The sequence below is a fragment of the Schistocerca americana genome, chromosome 1 (genome assembly GCF_021461395.2).
Source record: "Schistocerca americana isolate TAMUIC-IGC-003095 chromosome 1, iqSchAmer2.1, whole genome shotgun sequence".
NCBI classification, from domain to species: Eukaryota; Metazoa; Arthropoda; class Insecta; order Orthoptera; family Acrididae; genus Schistocerca; species Schistocerca americana.
The window spans coordinates 267,815,715-267,843,175 of record NC_060119.1 but is presented as its reverse complement, the minus strand read 5'-3'; the positions used below and the strand labels follow the sequence as shown (position 1 = coordinate 267,843,175).

Sequence of the window (27,461 nt, the reverse complement as noted above, 5' to 3'; positions counted from 1 at the left end):
AAAGATGAGGGGTGATAGAAATTCTTGGGTAACAGAAGAATTATTGAATTTAAATGATGAAAGGAGAAAATATAAAAATGCAGTAAATGAAGCAGGCAAAAAGGAATACAAACATCTCAAAAATGAGATCGACAGGAAGTGCAAAGTGGCTAAGCAGGAATGGCTAGAGGACAAATGTAAGGATGTAGAGGCACATATCACTAGGGGTAAGATAGATAGTTCGTACAGGAAAATTAAAAAGACCTTTGGAGAAAAGAGAACCACTTGCATGAATATAAAGAGCTCTGATGGAAAACCAGTTCCAAGCAAAGAAGGGAAATCAGAAAGGTGGAAGGAGTATATAGAGGGTTTATACAGGGGCAATGTTCTTGAGGACAATATTATAGAAATGGAAGAGAATGTAGATGAAGATGAAATAGGAGATATGATACTGCGTGAAGAGTTTGACAGAGCACTGAAAGACCTAAATTGAAACAAGGCCCCGGGAGTAGACAACATTCCATCAGAACTACTGACAGCCTTGGGAGAGCCAGGCCTGACAAAACTCTACCATCTAATGAGCAAGATGTATGAGACTGGCGAAATAACCTCAGACTTCAAGAAGAATATAATAATTCCAATCCCAAAGAAAGCAGGTGTTGACAGATGTGAAAGTTACCGAACTATCAGTTTAATAAGTCACGGCTCCAATATACTAACATGAATTCTTTACAGACGAATGGAAAAACTGGTAGAAGCTGACCTCGGGGAAGCTCAGTATGGATTCCGTAGAAATATTGGAACACGTTAGGCAATACTGACCCTACGACTTATCTTAGAAAATAGATTAAGGAAAGGCAAACCTACATTTCTAGCATTTGTAGACTTAGAGAAAGCTTTTGACAATGTTGACTGGAATACTCTCTTTCAAATTCTGAAGGTGGCAGGGGTAAAATACAGGGAGCGAAAGGCTATTTACAATTTGTACAGAAAGCAGATGGCAGAAATAAGAGTCGAAGGACATGAAAGGGAAGCAGTGGTTGGAGTGAGATAGGGTTGTAGCCTATCCCCGATGTTATTCAATCTGTATATTGAGCAAGCAGTGAAGCAAACAAAAGAAACATTTGGAGTAGGTATTAAAATCCATGGAGAAGAAATAAAAACTTTGAGGTTCGCCGATGACATTGTAATTCTGTTAGGCAGCAAAGGACCTGGAAGAGCAGCTGAATGGAATGGGCAGTGTATTGAAAGGAGGATATAAGATGAACATCAACAAAAGCAAAGTGGTGATAATGGAATGTAGTCGAATTAACTCGGGTGATGCTGCGGGAATTAGATTAGGAAATGAGATGCTTAAAGTAGTAAATGAGTTTTGCTATTTGGGGAGCAAAATAACTAATAATGGTCAAAGTAGAGAGGATATAAAATGTAGACTGGCAATGGCAAGGAAAGCATTTCTGAAGAAGAGAAATTTGTTAACATCAAGTATAGATTTAAGTGTCAGGAAGTCGTTTCTGAAAGTATTTGTATGGAGTGTAGCCATGTATGGAAGTGAAACATGGACGATAAATAGTTTGGACAAGAAGAGAATAGAAGCTTTCGAAATGTGGTGCTGCAGAAGAATGCTGAAGATGAGATGGGTAGATCACATAACTAACGAGGAGGTATTAAATAGAATTGGAGAGAAGAGAAATTTGTGGCACTACTTGACTAGAAGAAGGGATCAGTTGGTAGGGCATATTCTGAGGCATCAGGGGATCACCAATATAGTATTTGAGGGCAGCATGGAGGGTAAAAATCGTAGAGGGAGACCAAGAGATGAATACACTAAGCAGATTCAGAAGGATGTAGGTTTGCAGTAGGTACTGGGAGATGAAGAAGCTTGCACAGGATAGAGTAGCATGGAGAGCTGCATCAAACCAGTCTCTGGACTGAAGACCACACCACCACCGTGTAAAAAATTATCTTTTAGGGAGCAGCATTTCATAGCTGAAAATGCTGTGTAAAAAATAAATAGGTGTCCACTGTACCTGTATGCACATTATATTTATACAGGGTGGAGAAAAATTGTCATAAAATTTTAACCCTGGATAGCTGATGCCAGTAGGAACTAAAATTACTAATGTTTTGTAGGTCAACAATGCAAAATTTTTAAACTACGGAAATTTGGTGCCACACACTCCAATTGCCCTGTTGCCAGATGCTGTGGCCAATGCATGACCTTGAATGCTTTGCCAGCCAGAGATCGTGATGTATCAAAGGTGGCCTGCAAGCTCGGTGGTAGCACACCAGTCTTCCACTCTGGGGGCGAATCCGCCAGGGTCCTGACACATCCATTGTAGTTTTGTGATAAGACATACTGGGACCAAACCCATCAACAGCTGTTAGTTCGCATACAGAAAGTCTTTTACAAATTGTACCGGCCCTGAAGAAGGCCTTTTTTTGTACCAAGGACGTTGTTTACTTAAATCACATGCTCGAACTGGTGGCCATATAACACAACACAAGCTTGGTAACGTCAAACAGTGTTTTGACGAACTCTTTTAATGATTCCTGGCATTGCCCTGATGTGATTGGCGGCATGTTGAATGCGATCCATTAATTCCTCTTCATTGCTACGTGGTTTGCGTCTGTGTGGGTGAACTAGAACCTTGAAGAATCCCCACAGGAAAAAGTTCGGTGGCATGAGGTCTGGTGATCGTGGGGGCCATGTCCTAGGAGCACCTCTGCCAATTACCTAGCCGTCAAAGAGTTCATCTAAATATCCGCACACAGCACGACTGTTATGTGCGGGCGCCCCATCATGCTGCAACCACATGCATTGCCGTATGTCCAGGGGAACAACTTCCAGCAGGGTGGGTAGAGTTTCTTGCAAAAAGTGAAGGTAATTTGCCCCGGTAAGTCGAGGAGGTAGATGGAATGGCCGAATCAGATGATCACCCACAATGCTTGCACAGATGTTGAGCGAAAATCGTTCCTGGTGTTCATGGACGTATGTGACATGAGGATTTCCCCTTGACCAGTAATGAATCTTTCGAGTGTTGGAAAGGCCATCCCCATGGAAGGTGCTCTCATTGGTAAACAACACAATGGTGGGGAAGTCAGGATCTATGCAGCACATCACAGAAACCACTGGGAAAACCCTAGCCTGTGTTCATAGCCTGCCACATGATTTAGGTGTTGGACAGGGTGGAAACTAAATGGATGCTTGCCGTCATCTCTCAAAACCTCCCAGACGAACCAACGAGTGACCACCATGACGTGTGCAACCGCTCAAGTACTTTTCGTAGGTGCTTCCTCGAAGCGCTCGAGAGCAGCCTCTTCAAATGCAGCATCCCATCATGTTAGAGGTCTTTCAGCACTGCCATGATATCCTGCTAACGAGCCTGTTTTGCCAAGTCCCTGGTAAATTGCTGTAAATGTTTGTGGGTGTGGATGGTGTCTTTCTGTGTACCGTTCCTCATACAACTATTGATCTTCTTGTGCATGACCGTCAGCTGGTCCATAAACAAAAACCATATCTCGTTGTTCTTCAAACAAATTCTGTGCCGCAATGCTTACTACATTACTAAATCGTAGGTGACGTGTATGTGTTCCAAAGTGAAGCTTACATGCGAATACCCTTGACATAAGGTGGGGACAAACAGCAAGATCTATTTGACTCGTCTGTGTATCATGTTGGGGCAATGATACGGCGAGGGACGGTCGTACGTGTGAATCGCCAGCCATAGCGCTGCCTGTCAACTGACGAACGGCAACAGGGCAATCCCATGGCCAATCGGAGTGCACGGCGCCAAGTTTCTGTAGTTTAAAAATGGTGCGTTGTCGACCTACACAACATTAGAAATTTTGGTTCCTACTGGCATCAGCTATCCAGTATTAAAATTTCATGACACAATTTTTCTCCACATTTTACTTACTTGGACACTGTACACCAAAGTGTGACTGATATAAATGATAAATATATTGTCTTCTATTTTCAGAATACAATTGGAAACGGTGTTTATTGCGGAGCATCATGATGCTGACAATGCTTTTTATTGGAGAAAGCATACCAAAATTTGGAAAGATCTTATCTCTTGTGGGAGGTTCAACTATAACGCTAATGACATTTGTTTTCCCATCATTCTTTTATATGAAGCTTTGTGACCAAAAATCAGTGGAATGGACTGAAAGGTATAGTAGTTGAAAACTGCAAAATAAATACGTAAAATAGAAGTGTTTCTGCTATTTGTGATTTGAAGTGCTGTAACTTCCTCAAAAGTTGGAGGTAAGTGGTGAGACATTCCATTTGATTGTTTCTGTCAGTATACTCTACAGTTTATCACATCAGGGATGTTCCATAATATATAATTATTACTTATTTATTCTTGCAAATGTAAATACCTGTTGATGCTATAGTACCGTGAACTTTCTGCTGCTGCTTCGACATTTGTTACACATCAAATTGATCACCATATCCTACAGTTGAGGTTTATGAATGTTGTGGTGGCCTGTTATACTAAGTTTTTAACAATATTTTAAATTAAATTAAATTTTTATAAAGCTCTGAAGCTTTTTGTTGTAAAGAAGTGCATTAACTGAACTATGTGTAATGAAGCTGAGCTATATATTCTTAACCCTACTTACTGCAAATAAGAATTGTAGATGCTCAAATGTTGGAAGTTCAACACTATAATTTTAAAAGGGGTGCAAGAGTAATGTATGACTGCTCTCCTCCTACGGCTTGTCATATTTGCCACAGATGTGACTCTTAGACCATTATATTACATGTACAACATGAGAAAGTAGACCTCAGAGCCATGTATGCCTCAAAATTGATTAATTGTGAACCTGTACATAACTTTGTTAATAATTGTAAATGTTGTACTGAAATTAGGTGAACGAATAATAGTTACTAATTCGTTGTTAATAGCTTATAAATGTGAATGGTGGCCTTAAAATAAATGCTGAAGAACAGTCAACTGATTTGGGTCACAGTGAGGTCCCATAACACATATTGAGCTCAAAAATGTAAGTAAAAGACCGATTGCTGCTTACTATAAAAATTATACGTAAAGTTGCAGACAGGCAAAATTAAAGGCACTTGCACAAAGATTTCAGACAACTTCAGGTGTCATCTTTATGGTAAGTAGCAATCTTATCTTTTCTTCACATTGTTGATATTCCAACCTGGAGTTTCCATTGTTTTGACATATCGAGCTCAAAAAGACAAAAAGTTGTAAGCATACAAAATTTAACTGAAATTTGTTACAGTTCCACTAATACCACTGCTACCTGTCTGCCAAAATGCTGAAAAATTCTGTTGCACCTTAATAATGCGAGAATCAAACTCCGAGCTGATCTTAATCATGGAAATATTAAAAATCCAGTGAAAATTTCAATTACTGGCTGTGCATTCTGACTGACAACAGTTCTGAATCAGAAATATTTCACAAATGAATAGTCCAACACTTGAAATTAAAACAAGACACCAACAAGTCACATTGTTCAGAAAATGTGAAAAACTGTTAATTCCAAAAATTCCTAAGTACTGATGCTTAGTTACACCAGCTGCACTGTCAAAAAACATAAATTATCAGTCATTCAAGTTTTTATATATTTATACAGAGAGTAACAAGCCAAATTACTCCCATTTTTGAGCTAGTCGTTTTGAGACTTTGCAAGGAAATTTTTGTTTAATGATTCATTCTTAAACAATAAAAAACATAGAATGAAATTTTCGCTCTGCAGTGGAGTGTGCACAGGTATGAAAGTTCCAAACAGATTCAACTGTGTGCTGGACCAAACTCGAACTTGGGAGCTTTGCCTTTCACAGGCAAGTGCTCTTCTGATTGGGCTACCCAAACATAACTCATGCTCCTTGCTCACAGCTTTACCTCCACCAGTCCTGAGTTCGTCTCGGTCGGACATATAGTTTTAATCTGCGAGGAAGTTTCAGATCAGCACAGTGAAAATTTCATTCTGGAAACATCCCCCTGGCAGGTTCTTAGTAGAGTTTCTGTGAAGTTTGGGACATAGGAGATGTGGTACTGGTGGAAATAAAGCTCTGAGGACAGGGTCCGAGTTGTGCTTGGATAGTTCAGTTGGTGGAGCATTACACTGAAAAAGGCAAAGGTCTAGAGGTTGAGTCTTGGTCCAACACACAGTTGTAGTTTGCCAGGAAGTTTTAATAAAAAAACATGTTTGTTGTTGTTGTTGTGGTCTTCAGTCCTGAGACTGGTTTGATGCAGCTCTCCATGCTACTCTATCCTGTGCAAGCTTCTTCATCTCCCAGTACCTACTGCAACCTACAACCTTCTGAATCTGCTTAGTGTATTCATCTCTTGGTCTCCCTCTACGATTTTTACCCTCCACGGTGCCCTCCAATGCTAAATTTGTGATCCCTTGATGCCTCAAAACATGTCCTACCAACCAATCCCTTCTTCTGGTCAAGTTGTGCCACAAACTTCTCTTCTCCCCAATCCTATTCAATACCTCCTCATTAGTTACGTGTTCTACCCACCTTATCTTCAGCATTCTTCTGTAGCACCACATTTCGAAAGCTTCTATTCTCTTCTTGTCCACACTAGTTAACGTCCATGTTTCACTTCCATGCATGGCTACACTCCATACAAATACTTTCAGAAACGACTTCCTGACACTTAAATCTCTCCCCCCAGGGGATCCACAACTCTTTTGTGGATACGTGCGTAGCGAGCACGGGGCCCCGAGCTAATGTGGCCTTCCTTCCTTTCCGGGCTGCATCCCTTCCCTTTCCGCATCCTTCCCCATCCCCTGTCTTCACCCCCCCCCCTCACCTCTTGCTCTTTCCTTCACTTCTCCCCCTCTGGGAGTATGGTTTGCGCCTACGTCCGGAGACGGACGCTTGTAAATGTACCGCATTCTTCTTCTTCCTTGCTTGTATGTCTTCTTCCTTCCTTTGTCCATCTCCTTTCCTTACCTCTTCTCTTTACCCTTTTCTCCGCTGCGGCGTTTGAGACCCCCTCTTCTTTCCTTTCCCTTTCTCTTTCTTCCTCCCTGTGCGTGTCTGAAGGCCGACCCACGCACTTCCATGCGTAGCCGGTGACGGGGGTAACGCGTAATTCCCCGCCCCGGGTAGACAGGTAGGACACGTACGTACCCCCTGGTAAAGGCCAGGCCCAGGGAGGGGTGATTACCCGAGCTGATACCTTCCGAAAGTGCCGATTGGTCCCTCCGTCCGTATGTCGGGAGGTGTGACCTGAGGTGTGAACAATCACCTAAGGCGGGTGTGCCCTCGGTGAGGGCCCCCACAAGGGAGGAGCGCGCCATCGGAGACGCCGGTAATCATGGGGGATTCTTCCGCAATGGTTTCCTCACCTTCCACTATGTCTGCTCACAAACGTAAGTTCACTGAGTCTCAGCCACAGACGGTTCTTCCATCGTTGCCACAGTTTCTTGTTGTTTCTCGGTCTGACGAAGGTCACGACTTTTCCACGGTCAACCCTTTCATTATTCAGAAAGGTGTCGACGCAATTGCGGGTCCTGTAAAGTCTTGTTCCAGATTACGGAATGGTACCCTGTTGTTAGAAACACACAGTGCCCTCCAGGCTCAAAAATTGCTGCGTACTTCTCTGCTCCACACCTTCCCTGTCCGGGTGGAACCGCACCGTACCTTAAATTCCTCACGTGGAGTCGTTTATACACGCTCCCTCGATGGATTGTCTGACGAAGAAATTCAGCACTACCTGTCTGACCAGGGCGTCACCGCTGTTCATCGGGTTATGAAAAGGGTTGACTCGAACATCATTCCAACCCGCACTGTCTTCTTGACTTTTGACAAAGTTCAACTCCCATCAAAAATCAAAGCAGGCTATGAGATAATTTCCGTTCGCCCTTATGTCCCAAACCCTACGCGTTGCTATCGATGTCAGCGGTTTAATCACACCAGCCAGTCCTGTTCCAATCCGGCCAAATGTGTTACGTGTGGCAGGGATGCCCATGAGGGTGCTTGTCCACCTCCATCCCCTCGCTGCATCAACTGTATGGGTGACCACGCTGCTTCCTCTCGAGATTGCCCTGTTTTTAAGGACGAAAAGCTGATCCAGGAAATAAGAGTGAAGGAAAAGGTGTCGACCTTTGCTGCTCGAAAGTTACTCGCCAGTCGACAGCCCACCGTGCCTCAGAAAGGAAAATACAGCGCTGTCCTTGCTTCTTCTCGGCCAACAAAGGAGGCGGCCACGCAGACTTGCGACCTCACATTTAGTACCACGGTCGTCAGATCGGCCAGCGCAAAGATCGCCCGTTCAACCTCACCTCTTTCGCCTGCCCACTCTCTGGCTCACCCTTCGTCGGGTTCTGCTAAATCTCGAGCCCAAAAGTCAGACGCCAAGTCTTCGAAAAAAGAGCATTCTCGTGAAGAGTTTTTACGTACTGCAACTTCACAACCATCGGTTCCTCCTTCATCTAAACATACCTCCAAGAAGGCTACGAAGAAACACAGTTCCTCTCCTTCTCCGCCAAGGCGTGTCCCATCTACAGCACCACCTGGCGGAAATCGCCCTCGGCCATCTTCTGTGTCGCCGAGGCGCACTGTTGGTGGCCGGTCAACTGGCCGATCGTTGGTGGCAGGAGCTGCTCCTGACCAACCTATGGATCAGGATCTTCTGCCTTCGACTGAATGCCATTCCCTGCTGTCGGTCGCAAGCTCTGAGCAGTCGTTGAGTTGACAGCACCCTTGGTGCCGTTCCTCCATTTTCTGTTCACCCTATGTCCATTATCCACTGGAATATCCGCGGCATTCGCGCCAATCGGGAGGAATTGTCGATCCTCTTACGATCCTACTCGCCGGTCATCTTCTGTCTTCAGGAAACAAAGCTGCGTCCCCATGACCGCTTTGTTCTCCCTCATTTTCAGTCCGTCCGATATGACCTCCCCTCAGTTGAAGGCACTCCAGCCCATGGAGGACTCATGATTCTGCTCCATGATACTCTCCATTATCACCCAATCCCCTTAAACACTTCCTTCCAAGCTGTCGCCGTCCGTCTTTCCCTTTCTGGATACACGTTCTCTCTTTGTACGCTATACATTCCATCGTCTACACCAATGGCACGAGCTGATCTCCTTCATCTTCTTGATCAGCTTCCACCCCCCTATTTGCTGGTTGGGGACTTCAATGCCCACCACCCGCTTTGGGGATCTCCACATCCTTGTCCACGTGGCTCACTATTGCTAGACGTCTTCCACCAAGCGGATCTAGTCTGCCTCAACACTGGGGTCCCTACATTTTTGTCTGCCTCCACGGCAAATTTATCCCATTTGGACCTTGCGGTCGGTACTGTTCCGCTAGCTCGGCGCTTCGAATGGTTCGCCCTTGACGATACACACTCGAGTGACCACTTTCCATGTGTTCTTCGACTGCAGCCTCAACTGCCATATATGCGCTCGCGACGCTGGAAGTTTGCCCAAGCCGATTGGACACTTTTTTCGTCTCTAGCGACATTCGATGACCGTCGCTTTCCCAGCGTCGACGATGAGGTCACACATTTTACCGACGTTATTCTCACAGCTGCGGAACGTTCAATACCACGCACCTCCGAATTGCCCCGGCGCCCTCCAGTTCCTTGGTGGAACGAGGCCTGCCGTGACGCAATACGTGAGCGGCGACGTGCTCTTCGCATTTTCCGTCACCATCCAACTTTGGCCAACTGTATCCGATATAAGCAGCTCCGTGCGCGATGCCGTCGCGTCATCCGCGATAGCAAGAAGGCAAGCTGGAAATTCTTTACTAGCTCATTTAACAACTTCACTCCCTCCTCGGAAGTTTGGAGTCGGCTTCGACGGTTCTCAGGCGCGCCTAGTTTCTCCCCGGTCTCTGGGCTCACTGTCGCGCATGATACCTTAGTGGACCCCGTCGCAATTTCTAACTCATTGGGTCAGCACTTTGCTGAGATTTCGAGCTCTTCAAATTACCCGCCAGCGTTTCTCCCGAAGAAACGTGCAGCAGAAGTGCGGCATCTTGCTTTCTCCTCTCAAAATCGCGAAAGCTACAATACTGTTTTCTCCATGCGCGAACTCCAACATGCACTCTCTACTTCTCGCTCATCCGCCCCAGGACCGGATGGTATCCATGTCCAAATGTTGCTGCATTTATCAACCCATAGCCTGCGTCACCTCCTTCGCCTTTATAATCGAATTTGGACCGACAGTACCTTTCCCAGGCGATGGCGGGAAGCTATTGTCGTTCCCGTTCCGAAACCTGGAAAAGACAAACATCTCCCCTCTAGCTATCGCCCCATTTCTCTCACGAGTAGTGTCTGTAAGGTTTTGGAGCGTATGGTGAATTACCGTTTAGCTTGGTGGCTGGAGTCCCGCAGTCTTTTAACACCAGCCCAATGCGGATTCCGAAAGCATCGTTCTGCTGTTGACCATCTTGTTGCTCTCTCCACTTATATCATGAACAATTTTCTCCGGAAACGCCAAACGGTAGCAATATTTTTTGATCTGGAGAGAGCGTACGATACCTGTTGGAGGACAGGCATCCTCCGCACGCTGTTCTCTTGGGGCTTTCGAGGCCGGCTGCCCCTTTTTCTTCGCGAATTTATGGCAGAGCGCACATTTAGGGTGCGGGTGAACACTACTCTCTCCCGTACTTTCTCCCAAGAAAACGGGGTACCCCAGGGCTCCGTGCTGAGTGTTGTACTGTTTGCCATCGCCATTAATCCAATTATGGATTGTCTCCTTCCTGATGTCTCGGGCTCCCTCTTTGTGGACGATTTTGCGATCTACTACAGTTCTCAAAGGACCAGCCTTCTTGAAAGACGTCTTCAAGGATGTCTCGATCGCCTCTACTCGTGGAGCATCGAAACCGGCTTCCGTTTCTCATCCAGTAAGACCGTTTGTGTTAATTTTTGGCGACGTAAGGAGTTTCTTCCGCCCTCCTTACATCTAGGTCCTGTCAACCTTCCGTTTTCCGACGTCGCTAAATTCTTGGGTCTTATGTTTGACAGAAAACTGTGCTGGTCCTCCCACGTTTCCTATCTTTCGGCTCGCTGTCTGCGTTCCCTTAACACCCTCCGTGTCCTGAATGGTACCTCTTGGGGAGCGGACCGGGTGGTCCTTCTCCGCCTCTATCGCGCCTTAGTGCGCTCGAAATTGGATTATGGAAGCATAGTCTACTCCTCTGCTCGGCCGTCTATTCTTCGGCGTCTCGACTCTATCCACCACCGTGGATTACGTTTAGTGTCTGGAGCTTTTTACACTAGCCCTGTGGAAAGCCTTTATGCTGAGACTGCTGAACCTCCGCTGTCCAATCGGCGGGCAGTCCTTCTGAGTCGTTATGCTAGCCATCTGTCTTCCATGCCTGCTAATCCAGCCCATAACCTTTTTTTCGACGCCTCCTTTGATGTCGGGTATGCAGGCCGCTCCTCCTCCCTACTACCCCCGGGAGTCCGCTTCCGTCAACTGCTCCATTCTCTTTCCTTCCGCTTTCCTAAAACCTTCTTGACAACTTGGGGTACAGCACCGCCTTGGCACCGTCCCCGGATCGACTTGCTCAGAGAGCTATGTCAGTTTCCCAAAGATGGTACCCCTACACTTGTTTACCGTCGGGCATTTGCTGCTCTATGTGCACAAATGACGGAAGCCACATTTATTTACACCGATGGCTCGAAAACATCGTTAGGTGTAGGGAGTGCCTATTGTGTTGGCGACACCCCAAATCACTTTCGGCTTCCCGACCAGTGTTCGGTTTATACTGCAGAGCTTTACGCTGTTCTCCAGGCTGTCCACTACATCCGCCGCCATCAGCGGATACAGTACGTAATCTGCTCAGATTCTCTCAGCTCTCTCCTAAGTCTCCAAGCTCTTTACCCTGTGCACCCTCTGGTCCACCGGATTCAGGACTGTCTGCGCTTGCTCCACCTGGGGGGCGTCTCAGTGGCGTTCCTCTGGCTCCCGGGACACGCTGGTATCTGTGGAAATGAGGCGGCCGATATAGCGGCCAAGGCTGCAGTATCTCTTCCTCGGCCAGCTCTTCAGTCTCTTCCGTTTACCGATCTACGGAGCGGTTTATGTCGCCAAGTTACTCATTTATGGCATGCGCATTGGTCAACACTTCCCCACAATAAATTGCGGGAAGTGAAAGCCGTTCCTTGCGCTTGGACCTCTTCCTCCCGAACGCGTCGTCGGGAGGAGGTAATTTTAGCTCGACTCCGGATAGGGCACTGTCTTTTTAGTCATCGACATCTTTTAAGCGGTGATCCTCCCCCACTCTGTCCCCACTGCTCTCAGCTGTGGACGGTCAGACACCTTTTAATTGAGTGCCCCTACTTTAATCCATTACGCTCCCGTCTACAGCTATCGCCTGATCTATCGTCGATTTTAGCAGATGACACGCGCTCAGCTGACCGCGTTCTACAGTTTATTAGTGACAGTGAAATGACGTCAGTCATTTGAAGCTTTTTTTTTGTGGACAACCAACCCCTTTCTATAGTGGACTTTTAAGCATTCCTTCTGCCTTTAGTTTCTCCAATTTTCTGACTATGTTTCCATTGCTGCTGATTTTAAATTTCGTTTTTTTCCTGTTTTCTACGTCACGGGCTGGGCGCTAATGACCATAGAAGTTTTGCGCCCTAAAACCACAAACAAAAAAAAAAAAAAAAAAAACTTAAATCTCTACTAGATGTTAACAAATTTCTCTTCTTGAGGAATGCTTTCCTTGCCATTGCCAGTCTACATATTATATCCTCTCTACTTCGACCATCATTAGTTATTTTACTCCCTAAGTAGCAAAACTCCTTTACTACTTTGTGTCTCATTTCCCAATCTAATCCCTCAGCATCAGCCGAGTTAATTTGACTACATTCCATTATCCTCGTTTTGCTTTTGTTGATGTTCATCTTATATCCTCCTTTCAAGACACTGTCCATTCCGTTCAACTGCTCTTCCAAGTCCTTTGCTGTCTCAGACAGAATTACAATGTCATCGGCGAACCTCAAAGTTTTTACTTCTTCTCCATGAATTTTAATACCTACTCCGAATTTTTCTTTTGTTTCCTTTACTGCTTGCTCAATATACAGATTGAATAACATCGGGGAGAGGCTACAACCCTGTCTCACTCCTTTCCCAACCACTGCTTCCCTTTCATGCCCCTCGACTCTTATAACTGCCATCTGGTTTCTGTACAAATTGTAAATAGCCTTTCGCTCCCTGTATTTTACCCCTGCCACCTTCAGAATTTGAAAAAGAGTATTCCAGTTAACATTGTCAAAAGCTTTCTCTAAGTCTACAAATGCTAGAAACATAGGTTTGCCTTTTCTTAATCTCTCTTCTAAGATAAGTCGTAAGGTTAGTATTGCCTCACGTGTTCCAACATTTCTACGGAATCCAAACTGATCTTCCCCTAGGACCGCTTCTACCAGTTTTTCCATTCGTCTGTAAAGAATTTGTGTTAGTATTTTGCAGCTGTGACTTATTAAACTGATAGTTCGGTAATTTTCACATCTGTCAACACCTGCTTTCTTTGGGATTGGAATTATTATATTCTTCTTGAAGTCTGAGGGTATTTCGCCTGTCTCATACATCGTGCTCACCAGATGGTAGAGTTTTGTCATGACTGGCTAGTAGTTCTAATGGAATGTTGTCTACTCCCGGGGGCCTTGTTTCGACTCAGGTCTTTCAGTGCTCTGTCAAACTCTTCACGCAGTATCTTATCTCCCATTTCGTCTTCATCTACATTCTCTTCCATTTCCATAATATTGTCCTCAAGTGCATCGCCCTTGTATAAACCCTCTATATACTCCTTCCACCTTTCTGCCTTCCCTTCTTTGCGTAGAACTGGGTTGCCATCTGAGCTCTTGATATTCATAAAAGTGGTTCTCTTCTCTCCAAAGGTCTCTTTAATTTTCCTGTAGGCAGTATCTATCTTACCCCTAGTGAGACAAACCTCTACATCCTTACATTTGTCCTCTAGCCATCCCTGCTTAGCCATTTTGCACTTCCTGTCGATATCATTTTTGAGACGTTTGTATTCCTTTTTGCCTACTTCATTTACTGCATTTTTATATTTTCTCCTTTCATCAATTAAATTCAATATTTCTTCTGTTACCCAAGGATTTCTATTAGCCCTCGTCTTTTTACCTACTTGATCGTCTGCTGCCTTCACTACTTCATCCCTCAGAGCTACCCATTCTTCTTCTACTGTATTTCTTTCCCCCATTCCTGTCAATTGTTCCCTTATGCTCTCCCTGAAACTATCTACAACCTCTGGTTCTTTCAGTTTATCCAGGTCCCATCTCCTTAAATTCCCACCTTTTTGCAGTTTCTTCAGTTTCAATCTGCAGTTCATAACCAATAGATTGTGGTCAGAATCCACATCTGCCCCAGGAAATGTCTTACAATTTAAAACCTGGTTCCTAAATCTCTGTCTTACCATTATATAATCTATCCGATACCTTTTAGTATCTCCAGGATTCTTCCAGGTATACAACCTTCTTTTATGATTCTTGAACTAAGTGTTAGCTATGATTAAGTTATGCTCTGTGCAAAATTCTACGAGGCGGCTTCCTCTTTCTTTCCTTCCCCCCAATCCATATTCACCTACTATGTTTTCTTCTCTCCCTTTTCCTACTGACGAATTCCAGTCACCCATGACTATTAAATTTTCGTCTCCCTTCACTACCTGAATAATTTCTTTTATCTCGTCATACATTTCATCTATTTCTTCATCATCTGCAGAGCTAGTTGGCATATAAACTTGTACTACTGTAGTAGGCATGTGCTTTGTGTCTACCTTGGCCACAATAATGCGTTCACTATGCTGTTTGTAGTAGCTAACCCGCACTCCTATTTTTTTTGTTCTTTATTAAACCTACTCCTGCATTACCCCTATTTCATTTTGTGTTTATAACCCTGTAGTCACCTGACCAGAAGTCTTGTTCCTCCTGCCACCGAACTTCACTAATTCCCACTATATCTAACTTTAACCTATCCATTTCCCTTTTTAAATTTTCTAACCTACCTGCCCGATTAAGGGATCTGACATTCCACGCTCCGATCCGTAGAACACCAGTTTCCTTTCTCCTGATAATGACGTCGTCCTGAGTAGTCCCCGCCCGGAGATCCGAATGGGGGACTATTTTACCTCCGGAATATTTTACCCAAGAGGACGCCATCATCATTTAATCATACAGTAAAGCTGCATGTCCTCGGGAAAAATTACGGCTGTAGTTTCCCCTTGCTTTCAGCCGTTCGCAGTACCAGCACAGCAAGGCCGTTTTGGTTAATGTTACAAGGCCAGATCAGTCAATCATCCAGACCGTCGCCCCTGCAACTACTGAAAAGGCTGCTGCCCCTCTTCAGGAACCACATGTTTGTCTGGCCTCTCAACAGATACACCTCCGTTGTGGTTGCACCTATGGTACGGCCATCTGTATCGCTGAGGCACGCAAGCCTCCCCACCAACGGCAAGGTCCATGGTTCATGGGGGGGATAAAAAACATATTCAGTCGTAATGTATATAAAGTACTTTGGTGAAAGAAAACATACATCAAAATGTTGTTTCTAGCTGGAATGACAAGTGAATATTAAGTGTCCCCGCACTTTTGGGTGGTACCCGTAAATGTAAATGCTTCTTGCATCAATTTCAGTGATAAATAATTTTATTTAGTGCAATTTTCATTGATCTCTAATTTATCTGCTTAAGAAATCTTAACAAATAAACGTTACCTGTATGGATGGTGTTGGAGAAACAACTGGCTGTCATCAGGCTGAACGTTGATGTACAGAATTCGATAATTTTTCTGAATTTGCATTGCACAAAGTATTCGTTTCTACTGTAGCATATGAATCAGACTGTAAAAATATGTTAATCACATCAATACATTTTTCATGGTGAATGAATTTTTCTAGGTGCTGACACAATTATTTCATGAAATCCGCACAAAAACCCCTGTAACTAGTGTGCTGGTCCAATCATTGTCCTAAGGGAGGTGGCAAGGACGCTTAAGAAAGAAAGCTGGCAGTCCGTGTGCTGACACAGTCAGGCTGTCAAGTGCTGCTATTCACACAGAGAGAGAGAGTGCTGTTTAGCGTGCTAGTCAAAGTGCAACAGTGTCATTATTAGTAAACCATCATGTGTGCTCTGTTAACCACGTAGTTTTTTTCATACGATTTTACAATAAGTAAAGTAAAAAAAAAAAGATTTTTATGTTACTTATAGCGTTATATGTCGGCGTCATGGCAAATTACCCATCATTTCAGAATGGTCATAGTTGTTCTGATTTTTCACATGTAAGTAGCATAGTGCCCAAAATTTGAAAACGTTGCAATGAAAAGTAGGGATCACCATAAGTTTGTATTTGGTGCATGTTGTACAAACTGCTGTGAAGGAAATGGAGCTAACATTTTGAATTTTTTCTTAACTGTAGGAGGGGATCAGTATCTCCCTCCAATGTCGGGAAAATACGTAGCACATTCACTTCTGATCGCGCACACAAGAATGAAATATTCATAACATAAAGGGAACACCAATTTAGTACAGGAGTGAAAGGGGGGGGGGGGGGGGGGGGTAGAATTCATAGAGAAAAAGCAAGAGATATACAATACACATATTCAGAAGGATGTAGATTGCAGTAGTTTCTCAGAGATGTATACACTTGCACAGGATAAAGTAGCACGGAGAGCTGCATCAAACCAGTCTTTAGCCTGAAAACCACAATAACAACAATATGTGTTCCAGCTACTGTGCCCTTGCTTCTTGGTTGGTGCCACTTAATTATTTTGTCATCTGACGTTCTGTTCCACCTCAAAGTCATACTAAGTGTCCAATCTTCTGATTGCCGTCATTTAAGCTTCCGGCGGAATCTGCTGTTCTCTTACTATAGCTGGCCATGTCGGGTGCTCTATCCGAGGTACGCATCCAATAAAGCGGCTATTGGATTATTTTCTGGCCACTAATGTTAAAATTGCTTAAATGATGACAGTCTGATCAAAACATGAAGCTAAAACAGAACATCATGTGCCAAAATTAGTAATGTGCAACAGCTGAAGTGTGTACAGCAGTTGGAACAGCTATGGCTATAAAATACAATAGTTGCTGCTATCCTGGCATGTACCTGGGATGGAGCACCTGGCATGGCGAGGACCGATGACTGCGCACCTAGCCCCGCATAGGCATAAATACAGGACCTGTTCCACACTGACCTTAGCCTCAGGGAGCACCTGATAAAGATTGCGAGCCACGCAACTGAAATATTGTGCAAGCGCAATTTTTCAAGGAGATGACATCTCACTGGGAAAGCCCGAAGACCTACACCTGAAGATTCTACAGGGAGGAAACGTATCTGTGTGTAAGAAAGGTGGATCAGCTGTGTCAAACTAGAGGGAGAATGCTCAGTTCTCTCATTTCCTGCTGAGATGCCGAGAAGGGTATGTTATTTCAGTATTTGCTCAGACTAAATATCATGTAAATCCCAGAGGAGCCAACAGGATTAAGCACCAGGCGAGTCGAGCTTCAGTAAGGGAGAGAAAATATATTATGCACCACCATTTAGATGTCACTACCAGGGAATTACTATCTCAACACCTGAATATTGCTACTGCCTTAACCAGCCAAAACTGAGACAGACTGGATGGCACTTTATGGTTTCTTTTCAGAAGGCATGAAGAAAAGATCAGCGGCTTCTCAACTAGTCAGGTTTGAATGTCTCAACAACAAGGTGAAGCAGAATGAGAATATTTGTATGGTTGTCAACTTTAGTACGAAGTACTCGACAAGACAACATTGAAGGTACTTAGCAAGGATATCAGTTTTGTGTTGTTGCCCAGAAATATCCCTGTCACAGCCTTCATCAGTGCTTTTGAGCATGTGGCTCTTAAACATTTGTCCTCTTAAACAACCTCCAAGTGAAACGAAAGAAATCCAATAAGAGACATGCAGGACACTCACGAAGACCAAGCTGCCTAAATCCGACACCACAGGTGATGTGAGGCTGGCTGTCGGACAACTCCGAGAAGATGACAGCATTGTTATGTTACCAGCAGATAAGGGAAATGCTACCATCATCCTTCAGAAGGCTGACTACAGCAGCAAAGTTTGACAATTTCTGGATGACCCAGCACACAGGCCAAAAGAAAGGGACCACACAAAGGAAGAAGAAGCCTCTTCTAAAGGAAAATGGGATACTGGAAAACGGTGTGAAGCAGCTGTGGCTGAAAGCTCCAGTATCACCCAGGCTTTATGGCTTGCCCAAGGTGCACAAAGAAGGGGTTCCTCTGCGTCCAATAGTTAGTAACAGTGGTGAGGCCGCCTACCCCATCACTCAGCATCTGCAGAAGATGCTCTCGCCACAGGTGTGTGTGTGTGTGTGTGTGTGTGTGTGTGTGTGTGTGTGTATATATATATATATTGTCAACAGTGGCATGGGAGATCAGCTTCGTTCTGCCAGGAATCCAGCACTAGATCTCCTAAAGACGCAACGGCAGCACCATCCAAACTCTGGCGAAAATAGATTTGGAAATGATGATAGAACATATATATATAAGGACGGGTATACACTCGCGCGCGCGCGCACACACACACACACACACACACACACACACATATCCATCAACCACAGAATCTTGTCAACAGTGACATGGGAGATCAGCTTCGTTCTGCCAGGAATCCAGCACTAGATCTCCTAAAGACGCAACGTCAGCACCATCCAAACTCTGGCGAAAATAGATTTGGAAATGATGATAGAACAAATAACCCAGCACAACCAGTACATGGTGCACAGTACCTGAGGATGATCATTTTGAGAGCAAAAAGACATTTGAACTCCAGTTGCCAGAAAATAATCAGATGGCTGCCATAGCCGGTACGTACCTCGGGTTGGAGCACCTGATGTGTCTGGCTACAGTAGCAGAAAAGCCGAGTCCCCAGGAAAATTAAAATGACAGCAGTCAGAATACATTATGCCCAGTACAACTAGGAAGTGGAACAGAATGACAGATGACAGAATTATTAACTGACAACAGCCAAGAAATATCTGCGCAGCAGTTGGAACAGCTACAGTTAGAAAATATAAGGATTGTGCTGCTACTGTCTGGTGTGGTCCAGTGACTGAGTGACTAGCCCCACACAAGCATAAATAATGGACCCTTCCCACACTGATTTGGGCCATAAGGAGCACCTGATGAAGACTGCAAGTCACACTGTCGAAATATCGTGCAAGTATTACCAGCAGAAAACACAATTTTCCAAGACGACAACACTTTGTCGGAAAAGCCTGAAGATCTGCAAAAGAAATTTCAAGTTTATTATCATGTTCTCTTTTTACTAGCTGAAATTATAGTATGGATTGGAAAAAAAAAAATTTAGCTTCTGCTGTATCATCATAGATAAGAAAGTTCTGTATGTTAACCAGATGGTAAAATATTCTTCTCATTGTGTACTGTCATTTGCCAAAATCTTGTTTTAGTGTCTATAAAGGCTTAGGAGATTTGAAGGCTGTGAATATTTCACTCTCTTTTATATGTGGTCAAAAGTGAACGACTGCATAAAATCTGTCTTCTCCAGATTGGAGGAAGATATTGATCCCCTCCCAAGTTTAAAAAAGAATTCAAAATGTTAGTTATGTTTTATATGCAGCATTATATGGTCTAATATGCACCAAATACATTTTCATAGCAACCCCAATTTTTCATTACATCATTATTAAATTTCATGCTGTGTGGTATTGACACTTCAAATATCACAATAATTATGACTATTAACAAAATGATGGGCACTTCACCATGAAACTGACATATAAAGCTACAAGAAATGTAAAAACCGATCTTTTTTTACCAAAGAATTTCTGTACAGTTGTTTGAGAAAGACAGCGGGATGTGCACCTCAGTTCTGTCAGTGCAGCACACAGCTATTTGTCACGCCAAAAACAGGCAAAGAATGTCTTGCAAATTGTGGCTCGCCATTGGGTGTGGGTCTGCATTAGTTGGCGCCACCAACCTGCAGCCATTGTGTGCTGTCTCATTGTATAACAAGGAAATATTTTTCACACTTGTTCAAGCCACCTTATGTTGGTCCCTGCTATGCAAGTAACCCTCTATCTTTTTGTGCTCACCCTAAAGTACAAACTCAGATACAGGAGGGTTGAGCTCTGTTTTGTCTGTGTATAACATAAACTTTGCATGCTCTCCAGTTACTTCAGTTTCCACATGATGTTACCACTAATGATTGAAGAGACTGTAATGCAGATTTGGATTTCGAATTTTTAAGATTTGTATTTGCCGTTTGATGGATAAGGTTAAGACTAATCCTTAGTGCACTTATTATCATAGACTTTCTGCAGCCTTATCTCTGGTGAGTATTGCAGACATGCTTTCAGTAGAGCACTGAGACCATCCGCTATAGAAACATCAATAAATCGGAGAGACAAAAGCTCTTGCATGAAATTGTCAGGCTTTCAGAGAGAGCAGAAATATGTGCACTTCGTGTTTGAGCAATGTAGATAGGTAGTGCTTACCTGAATAACAGTCATAAATTCTCATTAATCCACTGTCACTTATGATTCTCAAAGTAGGGTAGAGCATGGCAATTTTTTTTTTTTTTTCCCCAGTTTACAAGGACTCGAAAGTTCAAAAACTCTTTGCCCTACACAGTCTTTCTGTGCCAATATAACATGTTAGTAAATGACCAAGTGTCAAACATTTCTTGTGAAGAAAGTAATTTATGCACATTTTGGAATTCTTCATAATATAAACTTGGAGAAAAATGTCGTGTCTATTCAGTTGTGGCGGTGGTGGTCGCAGTGGGCGGTGATAGTTTCTGCCACTGTAAAATGCACACATAGTGTTTCACAGTTTTCAGTAATCCATGAGATAAAGCCAAAATACTGCAATTCACTGAATTTGCACAATTTGTGAAAATTTTATGACGTCTATAGCAGAAAGGGTCAACTGTCTCTTGGCGTAAATCTTTTTAGCATATCGCTGTTCTCATGACAATGGTTATTGCATTAAATTTTGTGTTGATCAACAGTCACTGCCTAGAAGTCTGATATACACGTTATTGAAAAGGTTTCCATGCTGTACATTCTTATGTAAATTTTCTTTCGCATTGTGTGTACTGCTGTTGTTACTTGCTTTATCAGTTAAACAATAATCTTTTGGGTGAAACAGGCATTTCCAATTATTTCAAGTCAGAATGGTCATACTAATGAAGATATTTTACATAATCTAGGGTAATTAGATGGTGAATCGGAAAGTGAGTAATCAGATTCTGTTGGTGTCTTTCTGCCAGAGACAATTGACAATGATGAAAACAAGACTGAGGAGGAATTACTGTCAGACGGTCTCCCCATCTCAATTCTTTCCCCAACAGCCTGTGGAGTTGGCTGCCACAATAGTAAAAATGGAAGCTAAAAATGGAAAGTCGCTAATGTGCAATTGACTGGAAATACTCGCTAATACGCAGTTGTCTAGAAGAAGGGCTGTTTCGAACATCCTGAAGGAAAGAGGAGGTCACATTGCATATGCCTGCCACACAGAGAACATCTCTCATATAAGTGCCATCTGCCATAGTTTTGATGAAGTGTTTTGATGAAACAATGCTGGGTATCATAAAAATACCACAGAGACTCAGGTGTATGGAATACATACAAAATACCACTTGGACCATATTGTTAGAGGAATTGGAGATAATAATTGGTATCATGTATGCCAGAGGTGATTTTTGTGAAAAAGGTGTTTTCTTGAATGACCTTTGGCCATGTTCATGGATCCCTGATTATATTAGGGACCGAATGACAATGAACAGGTTCCATGAACTTGTCAAATACCTATACTTTAATGAGAGATCATCCTGACCTCATTACACCCCTACAGACAAATTCTCTTTCAGTCCTGAAATGGGTTGTGCAAAACTGTTTCTGTTGTTGCCAGCCTGGTTAAGAAGAAGAAGGAAAAAATGCAGGAAGTTGCCCTACGCTGTTTGAATAGCACAAAGAGGGACACCACATAGTGTACACAGTGAGAAAATTATGAAGATCATTTCACAGGGTCCTCTTGATCTAGTATACCAGTAGAAGGGTATTCTTAGGTGTGGTTATTGATGAAAATTTAAACCATATAGTAGGTGTGCAAAAATGTTTATTTTCAGCTACTTATACCATTAGAATAATTACTAACTTTGGGGATACAGAAGTCAGTAAGTTAACATACAAGGGATACCATTTGACTCATCATTACAGTTGTATGTGTGTAGTACTTTGGTCTAATGGTAGAAAGCAGGAAAATCACTAGCATTGTAATCCCTGCACAGAACAGCCCATTTTGGCATCTACAGTCATAGCTTGGAAGAACAACGCTGAGTGTGATCATCAAGGACGGTGCTGGATGGTGTGGTTTCTGTGGATATTCACAGACAGTTGGTGGCAGTGTGTGAAGAATGTGAACCATTGCGAAAAGTGCCTTTGCAACATGACAACGCTCATCCCAATATGAGTCGGAAAACTATGGCTGCCATGCTGTAATGGGGTTCCTGGTGCTGTCACAACAACTGGTTTCTCCTGACTTGGCCTCTTTGTGGCTATGAAGAGACCTCTGCACTGATATCATTTTGCAGACTCTAGGAACTGTGAGCAGCTGTCCTGTGGTGGGTGTGAAAGATTCCAGAAAAGTTTTATGAGGAGGGCCTACAAAAGTTAAAAGGAACAAGTCAGGTGAATACAGTGGGTATAGCAGTACCTGTAATCCCATTTCAGCAATGGCAGCTGTGATTTTCTGACATGTGTGGGGGTTGCATTGTCATGTTACAAGAGCACTTTTCATGATGGTCCACAATCGCCTGTGAATATCCACAGTGTTTGCACATTCTTTACACAGAAACCGCATCATCCAGTGCTCTCCTTGATGTTCACACTCCATGTTGCCCTCAAATAATGACAGCAGTTGGGGAAAATGGGCTGTACATTGCAGAGATTGCACTTCTAGTGATCTTCCTGTCACCTATGGTCAGACAAAAGTATTACATACTTGCAATTGTAACGATGAGTCAAATGACACAACATGAACGATGGAAAAAATAAAGTGGAAATCAATATGGAACACCCTTTGTATTTCTACAATATGGATGACTGTGGTGTTTGCATGATGTCACGTATCCTGAGCTGTAATTGACTTATAAGTAGATAACCAGACAGACACCATATTGATTTACATATTTGCAGTTCCAAAATGTTGTACATGGTGGTTTTCAGATTTATGCTTACATACTATGAAAATATGTAGTTTACTTTATGTGCTGCATCCAAGATCTTTTGACAAGATTTGTGGTGCAGAAGTGTTGGGAAATGTGACAGCGACAGTTAAAATTGTACTGGTGCAAGGTTCGTTGGAGATAGGGCATTTTTGTTTGCAGTGGCAACCAGACCTATAGCACTTTACAAGGTAAATGAACTGTCATTTTGAGATTATATGCAAATCCCTGCCTTGGAAAACCTGTCAAAATACAATTTCGACATTCAGTAACTATCTGTTACCAATATTTGCAAATAGTTCAGATTTTTGACAGTTTTATACAGGAATAGGGAAAATGACGAATTTTGTTGGTTGGTTTGTTGATTTGGGGAAAGGGACCAAGAATTTTGTGACATTTTATAAAAGAGTTTCACATTATCATTACAAAAAATTTTCCTGTCCTTAACTGTATGTTAGTATGGTAATTTGTTCGTTAATTTGACTCATTCTACATCCTAATGTTTGTCAAAAATAAGATCTCTGGAGCACATAATTGACTGACTTACTTTTACGCCAATTTCTGCTTCATTCCGTGCAATATCATTTTTACTAGTAATACAAGCAGTGTTGTTATGTCCATCCTAAATTTTGTGTTTTAGCCCAATCTCTTCTAATATACTAATAGTTATGACACCAGGCTTTATCATACTGCTCACTTGCATGCGTTCCTTTGTGTCTTGCGAATATGTGCTAATCTTCTGCCATGGCTCTTCACGAGTGTAAGTACACTGCACTTTTTGCCTGTTGTTTTTTATCCATTGTTACTATTCATTCACACCTTGAAGACAGTTGGTGCACTGGCTGATCTCCCCCCACCCCACCCCCACCCCTAATGTGTCTTCAAGGAGAATGCGAATAGTAAAAATGAATCAATACAAAGTAAAGATCCTCCGTTGGCACTGACAGCTGACCCTCATTGCCACTCTGACGTTGTTCCCAGATAACATTGAACTTAAGATGCCTTCACACTAAATGGAACAGAAATTACAGCAAAGACAACAACAATGCCAGTGTAAACTGCATTATATGTTGGACTAATTTTATGCATCCAGGCCCGAGCTGCTGGAGTTGGTGGTGATGTGTGTGTGAGGTGTGCTTGCTTGTGTGAATGAATGGTTGTATTTCCCTTTTTCTGACCAAGGCTGTGGCCAAAAGTTTATGTGTAAGTGTCTGCAACTTAACATGTTGTGTTTACAGTTCCCTACATTGTTGATATTGATACCTGGAGTTTCATTGTTTCATAACTTCCTGTTCGTCTGAGGTACCAGTGCATACTGTCACAAATCAAGCACTGGAGTTACAGCTCTCTTGGTGATAAAACCAACTTCACCTTATTATAGTAGTATGTCCCAGGAAACAATTGTACTCATGATAAAGGCCTACAATTACAGGGTAAATTGTTGAAAAGTATTTCTAGACATGAAATGGAGAAATATTTGTAAGGACGCAAAGTACTATTTAGTATCGCACAGGACGAAAACGTGAAATTTGAGTATTTCAGTTTACTATTATTGGTAGAATGAGGGCTGCTTTAAGGCAAAAGTGACAAGCCGTATCTTGGGGCAACCACAACAATAAGATTTCTGTACACAATGTTCCACAGTTATTAGTACTTGTCTTAGGTGTGACAAACTCAGGTAGGTGCACTACTGCAAGATTTGTATACAGTGCCTATCACAATTAGTAGCAGAAACTGGCACGTATGAAATTGTATGAGGGGAAAAGGGGGCACCAAATGATCAGTCACTTGTGTGGAAGAATGTTCTCAAATCAGCCCTGGCTATATTGTCATCTTAGGTATGAGACCAATTTAGGAAAATATAGTTCAAAGAATGGGCTCCTGATTACTTCCTTTAAAATGTGAACTGAATTTTCCTTGAGACTATAGATCATGCAGTTTCTGTTGTTTGTTGTACTGTTGCTGCTTCTTCTATTGCTTACTGTAATGTCTTTTTACAGGTATATCCCGATACATCATCGTATTTATATGTGGGAGCTAATTCTCATAGGAGTGCTAGGTGGAGCTGCTGCCACATACAGTGCCATCGTGGACATATTTGGGGCAGGTTCTATGACAAAACCATGCTATGTTTCTTGGAAACATTAATGTTTGAGTGTTGAATATCTGGATGTCTGTTGTGAAAAGAATACAACAAAGCTTATTAAGAATTTACTATTACTCAGTTAAAAATATATTTATTTGTTAGAGGAAATTTCTGCAATTTTTCCCCAAAGAGTGAGTTTAGTGCAGCTTTTTGTCATATGCAACAGTGTTTTCTGTGATTGAGCTTATAGTTATGGAAGTTTGTTCATGAATTTTGGTATCTCTCATGGCTTTAAAGAATGATAATGAAAATGTTTTGTAATTTGTTGTGTTACTGATGAGTGTTGTAACACTGACTGGCTTGTTATGAAAATGTTGTGTTATAAAAAATGTAAATACTATCTTTTCCTGTTAATTCAGAAGCCAAAATTGAAAGTTTTGTATCTGAAGTTACATTGTGCATTCCACAGGCTGTGATCTGTTGCTACTATGTGCCTGAGTAAGGCTGTGTATTTTGCGTAGAATTCCACGATTTTAGTAGATTTCTTTCTGCTAAGGAAGGGAGGAATTTAATGCCGTATTTCTGACAATTAACCAAAAATTAAACCTCATTGAAGAAAATATATTTAAGTTTATTCTTACTGTATTGCATGCAACTGTATGTTATTTGTCATAAAAGACACAAGCATCTTTCCAGGTATGGAAGGTAAGAAATAAAAAATGTTTAACCATACATCATTTGATAGTATTTATTGAATTTATAATGAAAATGTCATACATAAGATTTGTCTATGCACATAATTTATAAATGGCATTGACAAGATGTGTGGTCTATATGTAGAATTTGCTGAACATGATTGGAAGTATTGTCAGTTTTGGAACTAACTGATTCTTTCTCATATATGAGAAAATGATACAACCAAATACAAATTTGGTGGCTTTGCAAGCATGTTCTCTTTTGAGCAGTGACTTAATATACAACGAGAAATAATTTATCTTTCATAAAATTATACATTTCATGTCAATGTCTACTTTTTGAAACAGGAAACAAAAATTTATGAAGTGTGTTAATTTTTAAGCCCAACGAAAATGTACATAAATTATTATAACCGGTGATCTGAAAAGTCATTATCAACTACCTCTTCATGTATGTGATTTGCATTTTTATAATTTATTTACTGTGCATGCAAGAGTGTATTTAAGTGCACAATTTTACTGTATTGCTACATTTTATACACAACTGTCAGTAACTAAATGTAGACTATTTTTGTAATAATGCAGCTTACACTTGAACAGTAACTAAAAAGTATTGTTTAAGGTGAAATTGTGATCATTATTTGTATTGTTTTAATATATTTAAATTGGTGTTTTATACCTGCTTGAGTTTAATATTTGAATTTCCTTTGTATTGTATCCCTCTGAATTAAGGATGTTTGAAAGTGATCCTGAAATGGAGCTATTGTGAACTTCATGTCTACATGTCAGAGGAAATTGAGCTGATTATGCAAGTACATGTACATAACCTCTAATATTACAGAACATGCCTCTATTAAATCAATAAGAAAGTCTCAGGATCTTATCAAAAAAATGTGAAAGTGAATAAAAAAAAACTGTAGAGGGCAGGAGATGACCCATGAACTTAAACTCTGTGGTCCACAGCTATATCCACTACACTGGCGTGATCCAGCAAGCTTAGGTGTCTTATATTGTATGATGCCCAAATCACTAATAAGTCATTAACTGAATTTTAATTATAACAAATCATACCAGTAACAACATCTTTGTGATATGTCATAAATGCAGCATTGCCTTGAAACATGATGCTGCAATAAAGGCAAGTTAAAATATCAAAACAACAAAAATTCTATAACCATTGACAGGAGCTTTCCTGTCACTTTCTTACAACAAATTTTACTAATAGTGGTGTGTTTTCAAGAGATGCTTGATGTGCTAGTGCTTTGAAACTACATCTATTTATAGGATGTAAGTTGTTGGTGTTATCTTAGTTCTGCTTGTGACGCACATGACGTACAAGTGATGTATGATGGCTAACCTAAAATGACTGAGCCTTCGAAAGACTCATAAGAGCTGCACTCTGTTGAAGGCAAACCACCAAACCTTTGCTACATAAGAACTCGACCGACAATTCAAGATGAGACTTAATTACTATCTGTAAGAAAAACAGTCAATATCA

The 27,461-nt window shown here is 42.2% G+C and overlaps 1 protein-coding gene across 2 annotated transcripts in view; it reads left to right on the top strand.

Annotated features, from left to right (window-relative positions):
* The window catches only part of LOC124582450 (amino acid transporter AVT1H-like), a 72,636-nt gene extending 45,986 nt beyond the window's left edge, over positions 1 to 26,650 (top strand). For both annotated transcript variants that reach the window (XM_047131313.1, XM_047131318.1), the window contains exons 7-8: positions 3,963 to 4,155; positions 25,183 to 26,650. In XM_047131313.1, the coding sequence (XP_046987269.1) occupies positions 3,963 to 4,155; positions 25,183 to 25,330 (341 nt within the window). In that variant the 3' untranslated portion in view covers positions 25,331 to 26,650. The remainder of the gene's footprint in view (positions 1 to 3,962; positions 4,156 to 25,182) is intronic.
* Positions 26,651 to 27,461: the final 811 nt, after the last annotated feature.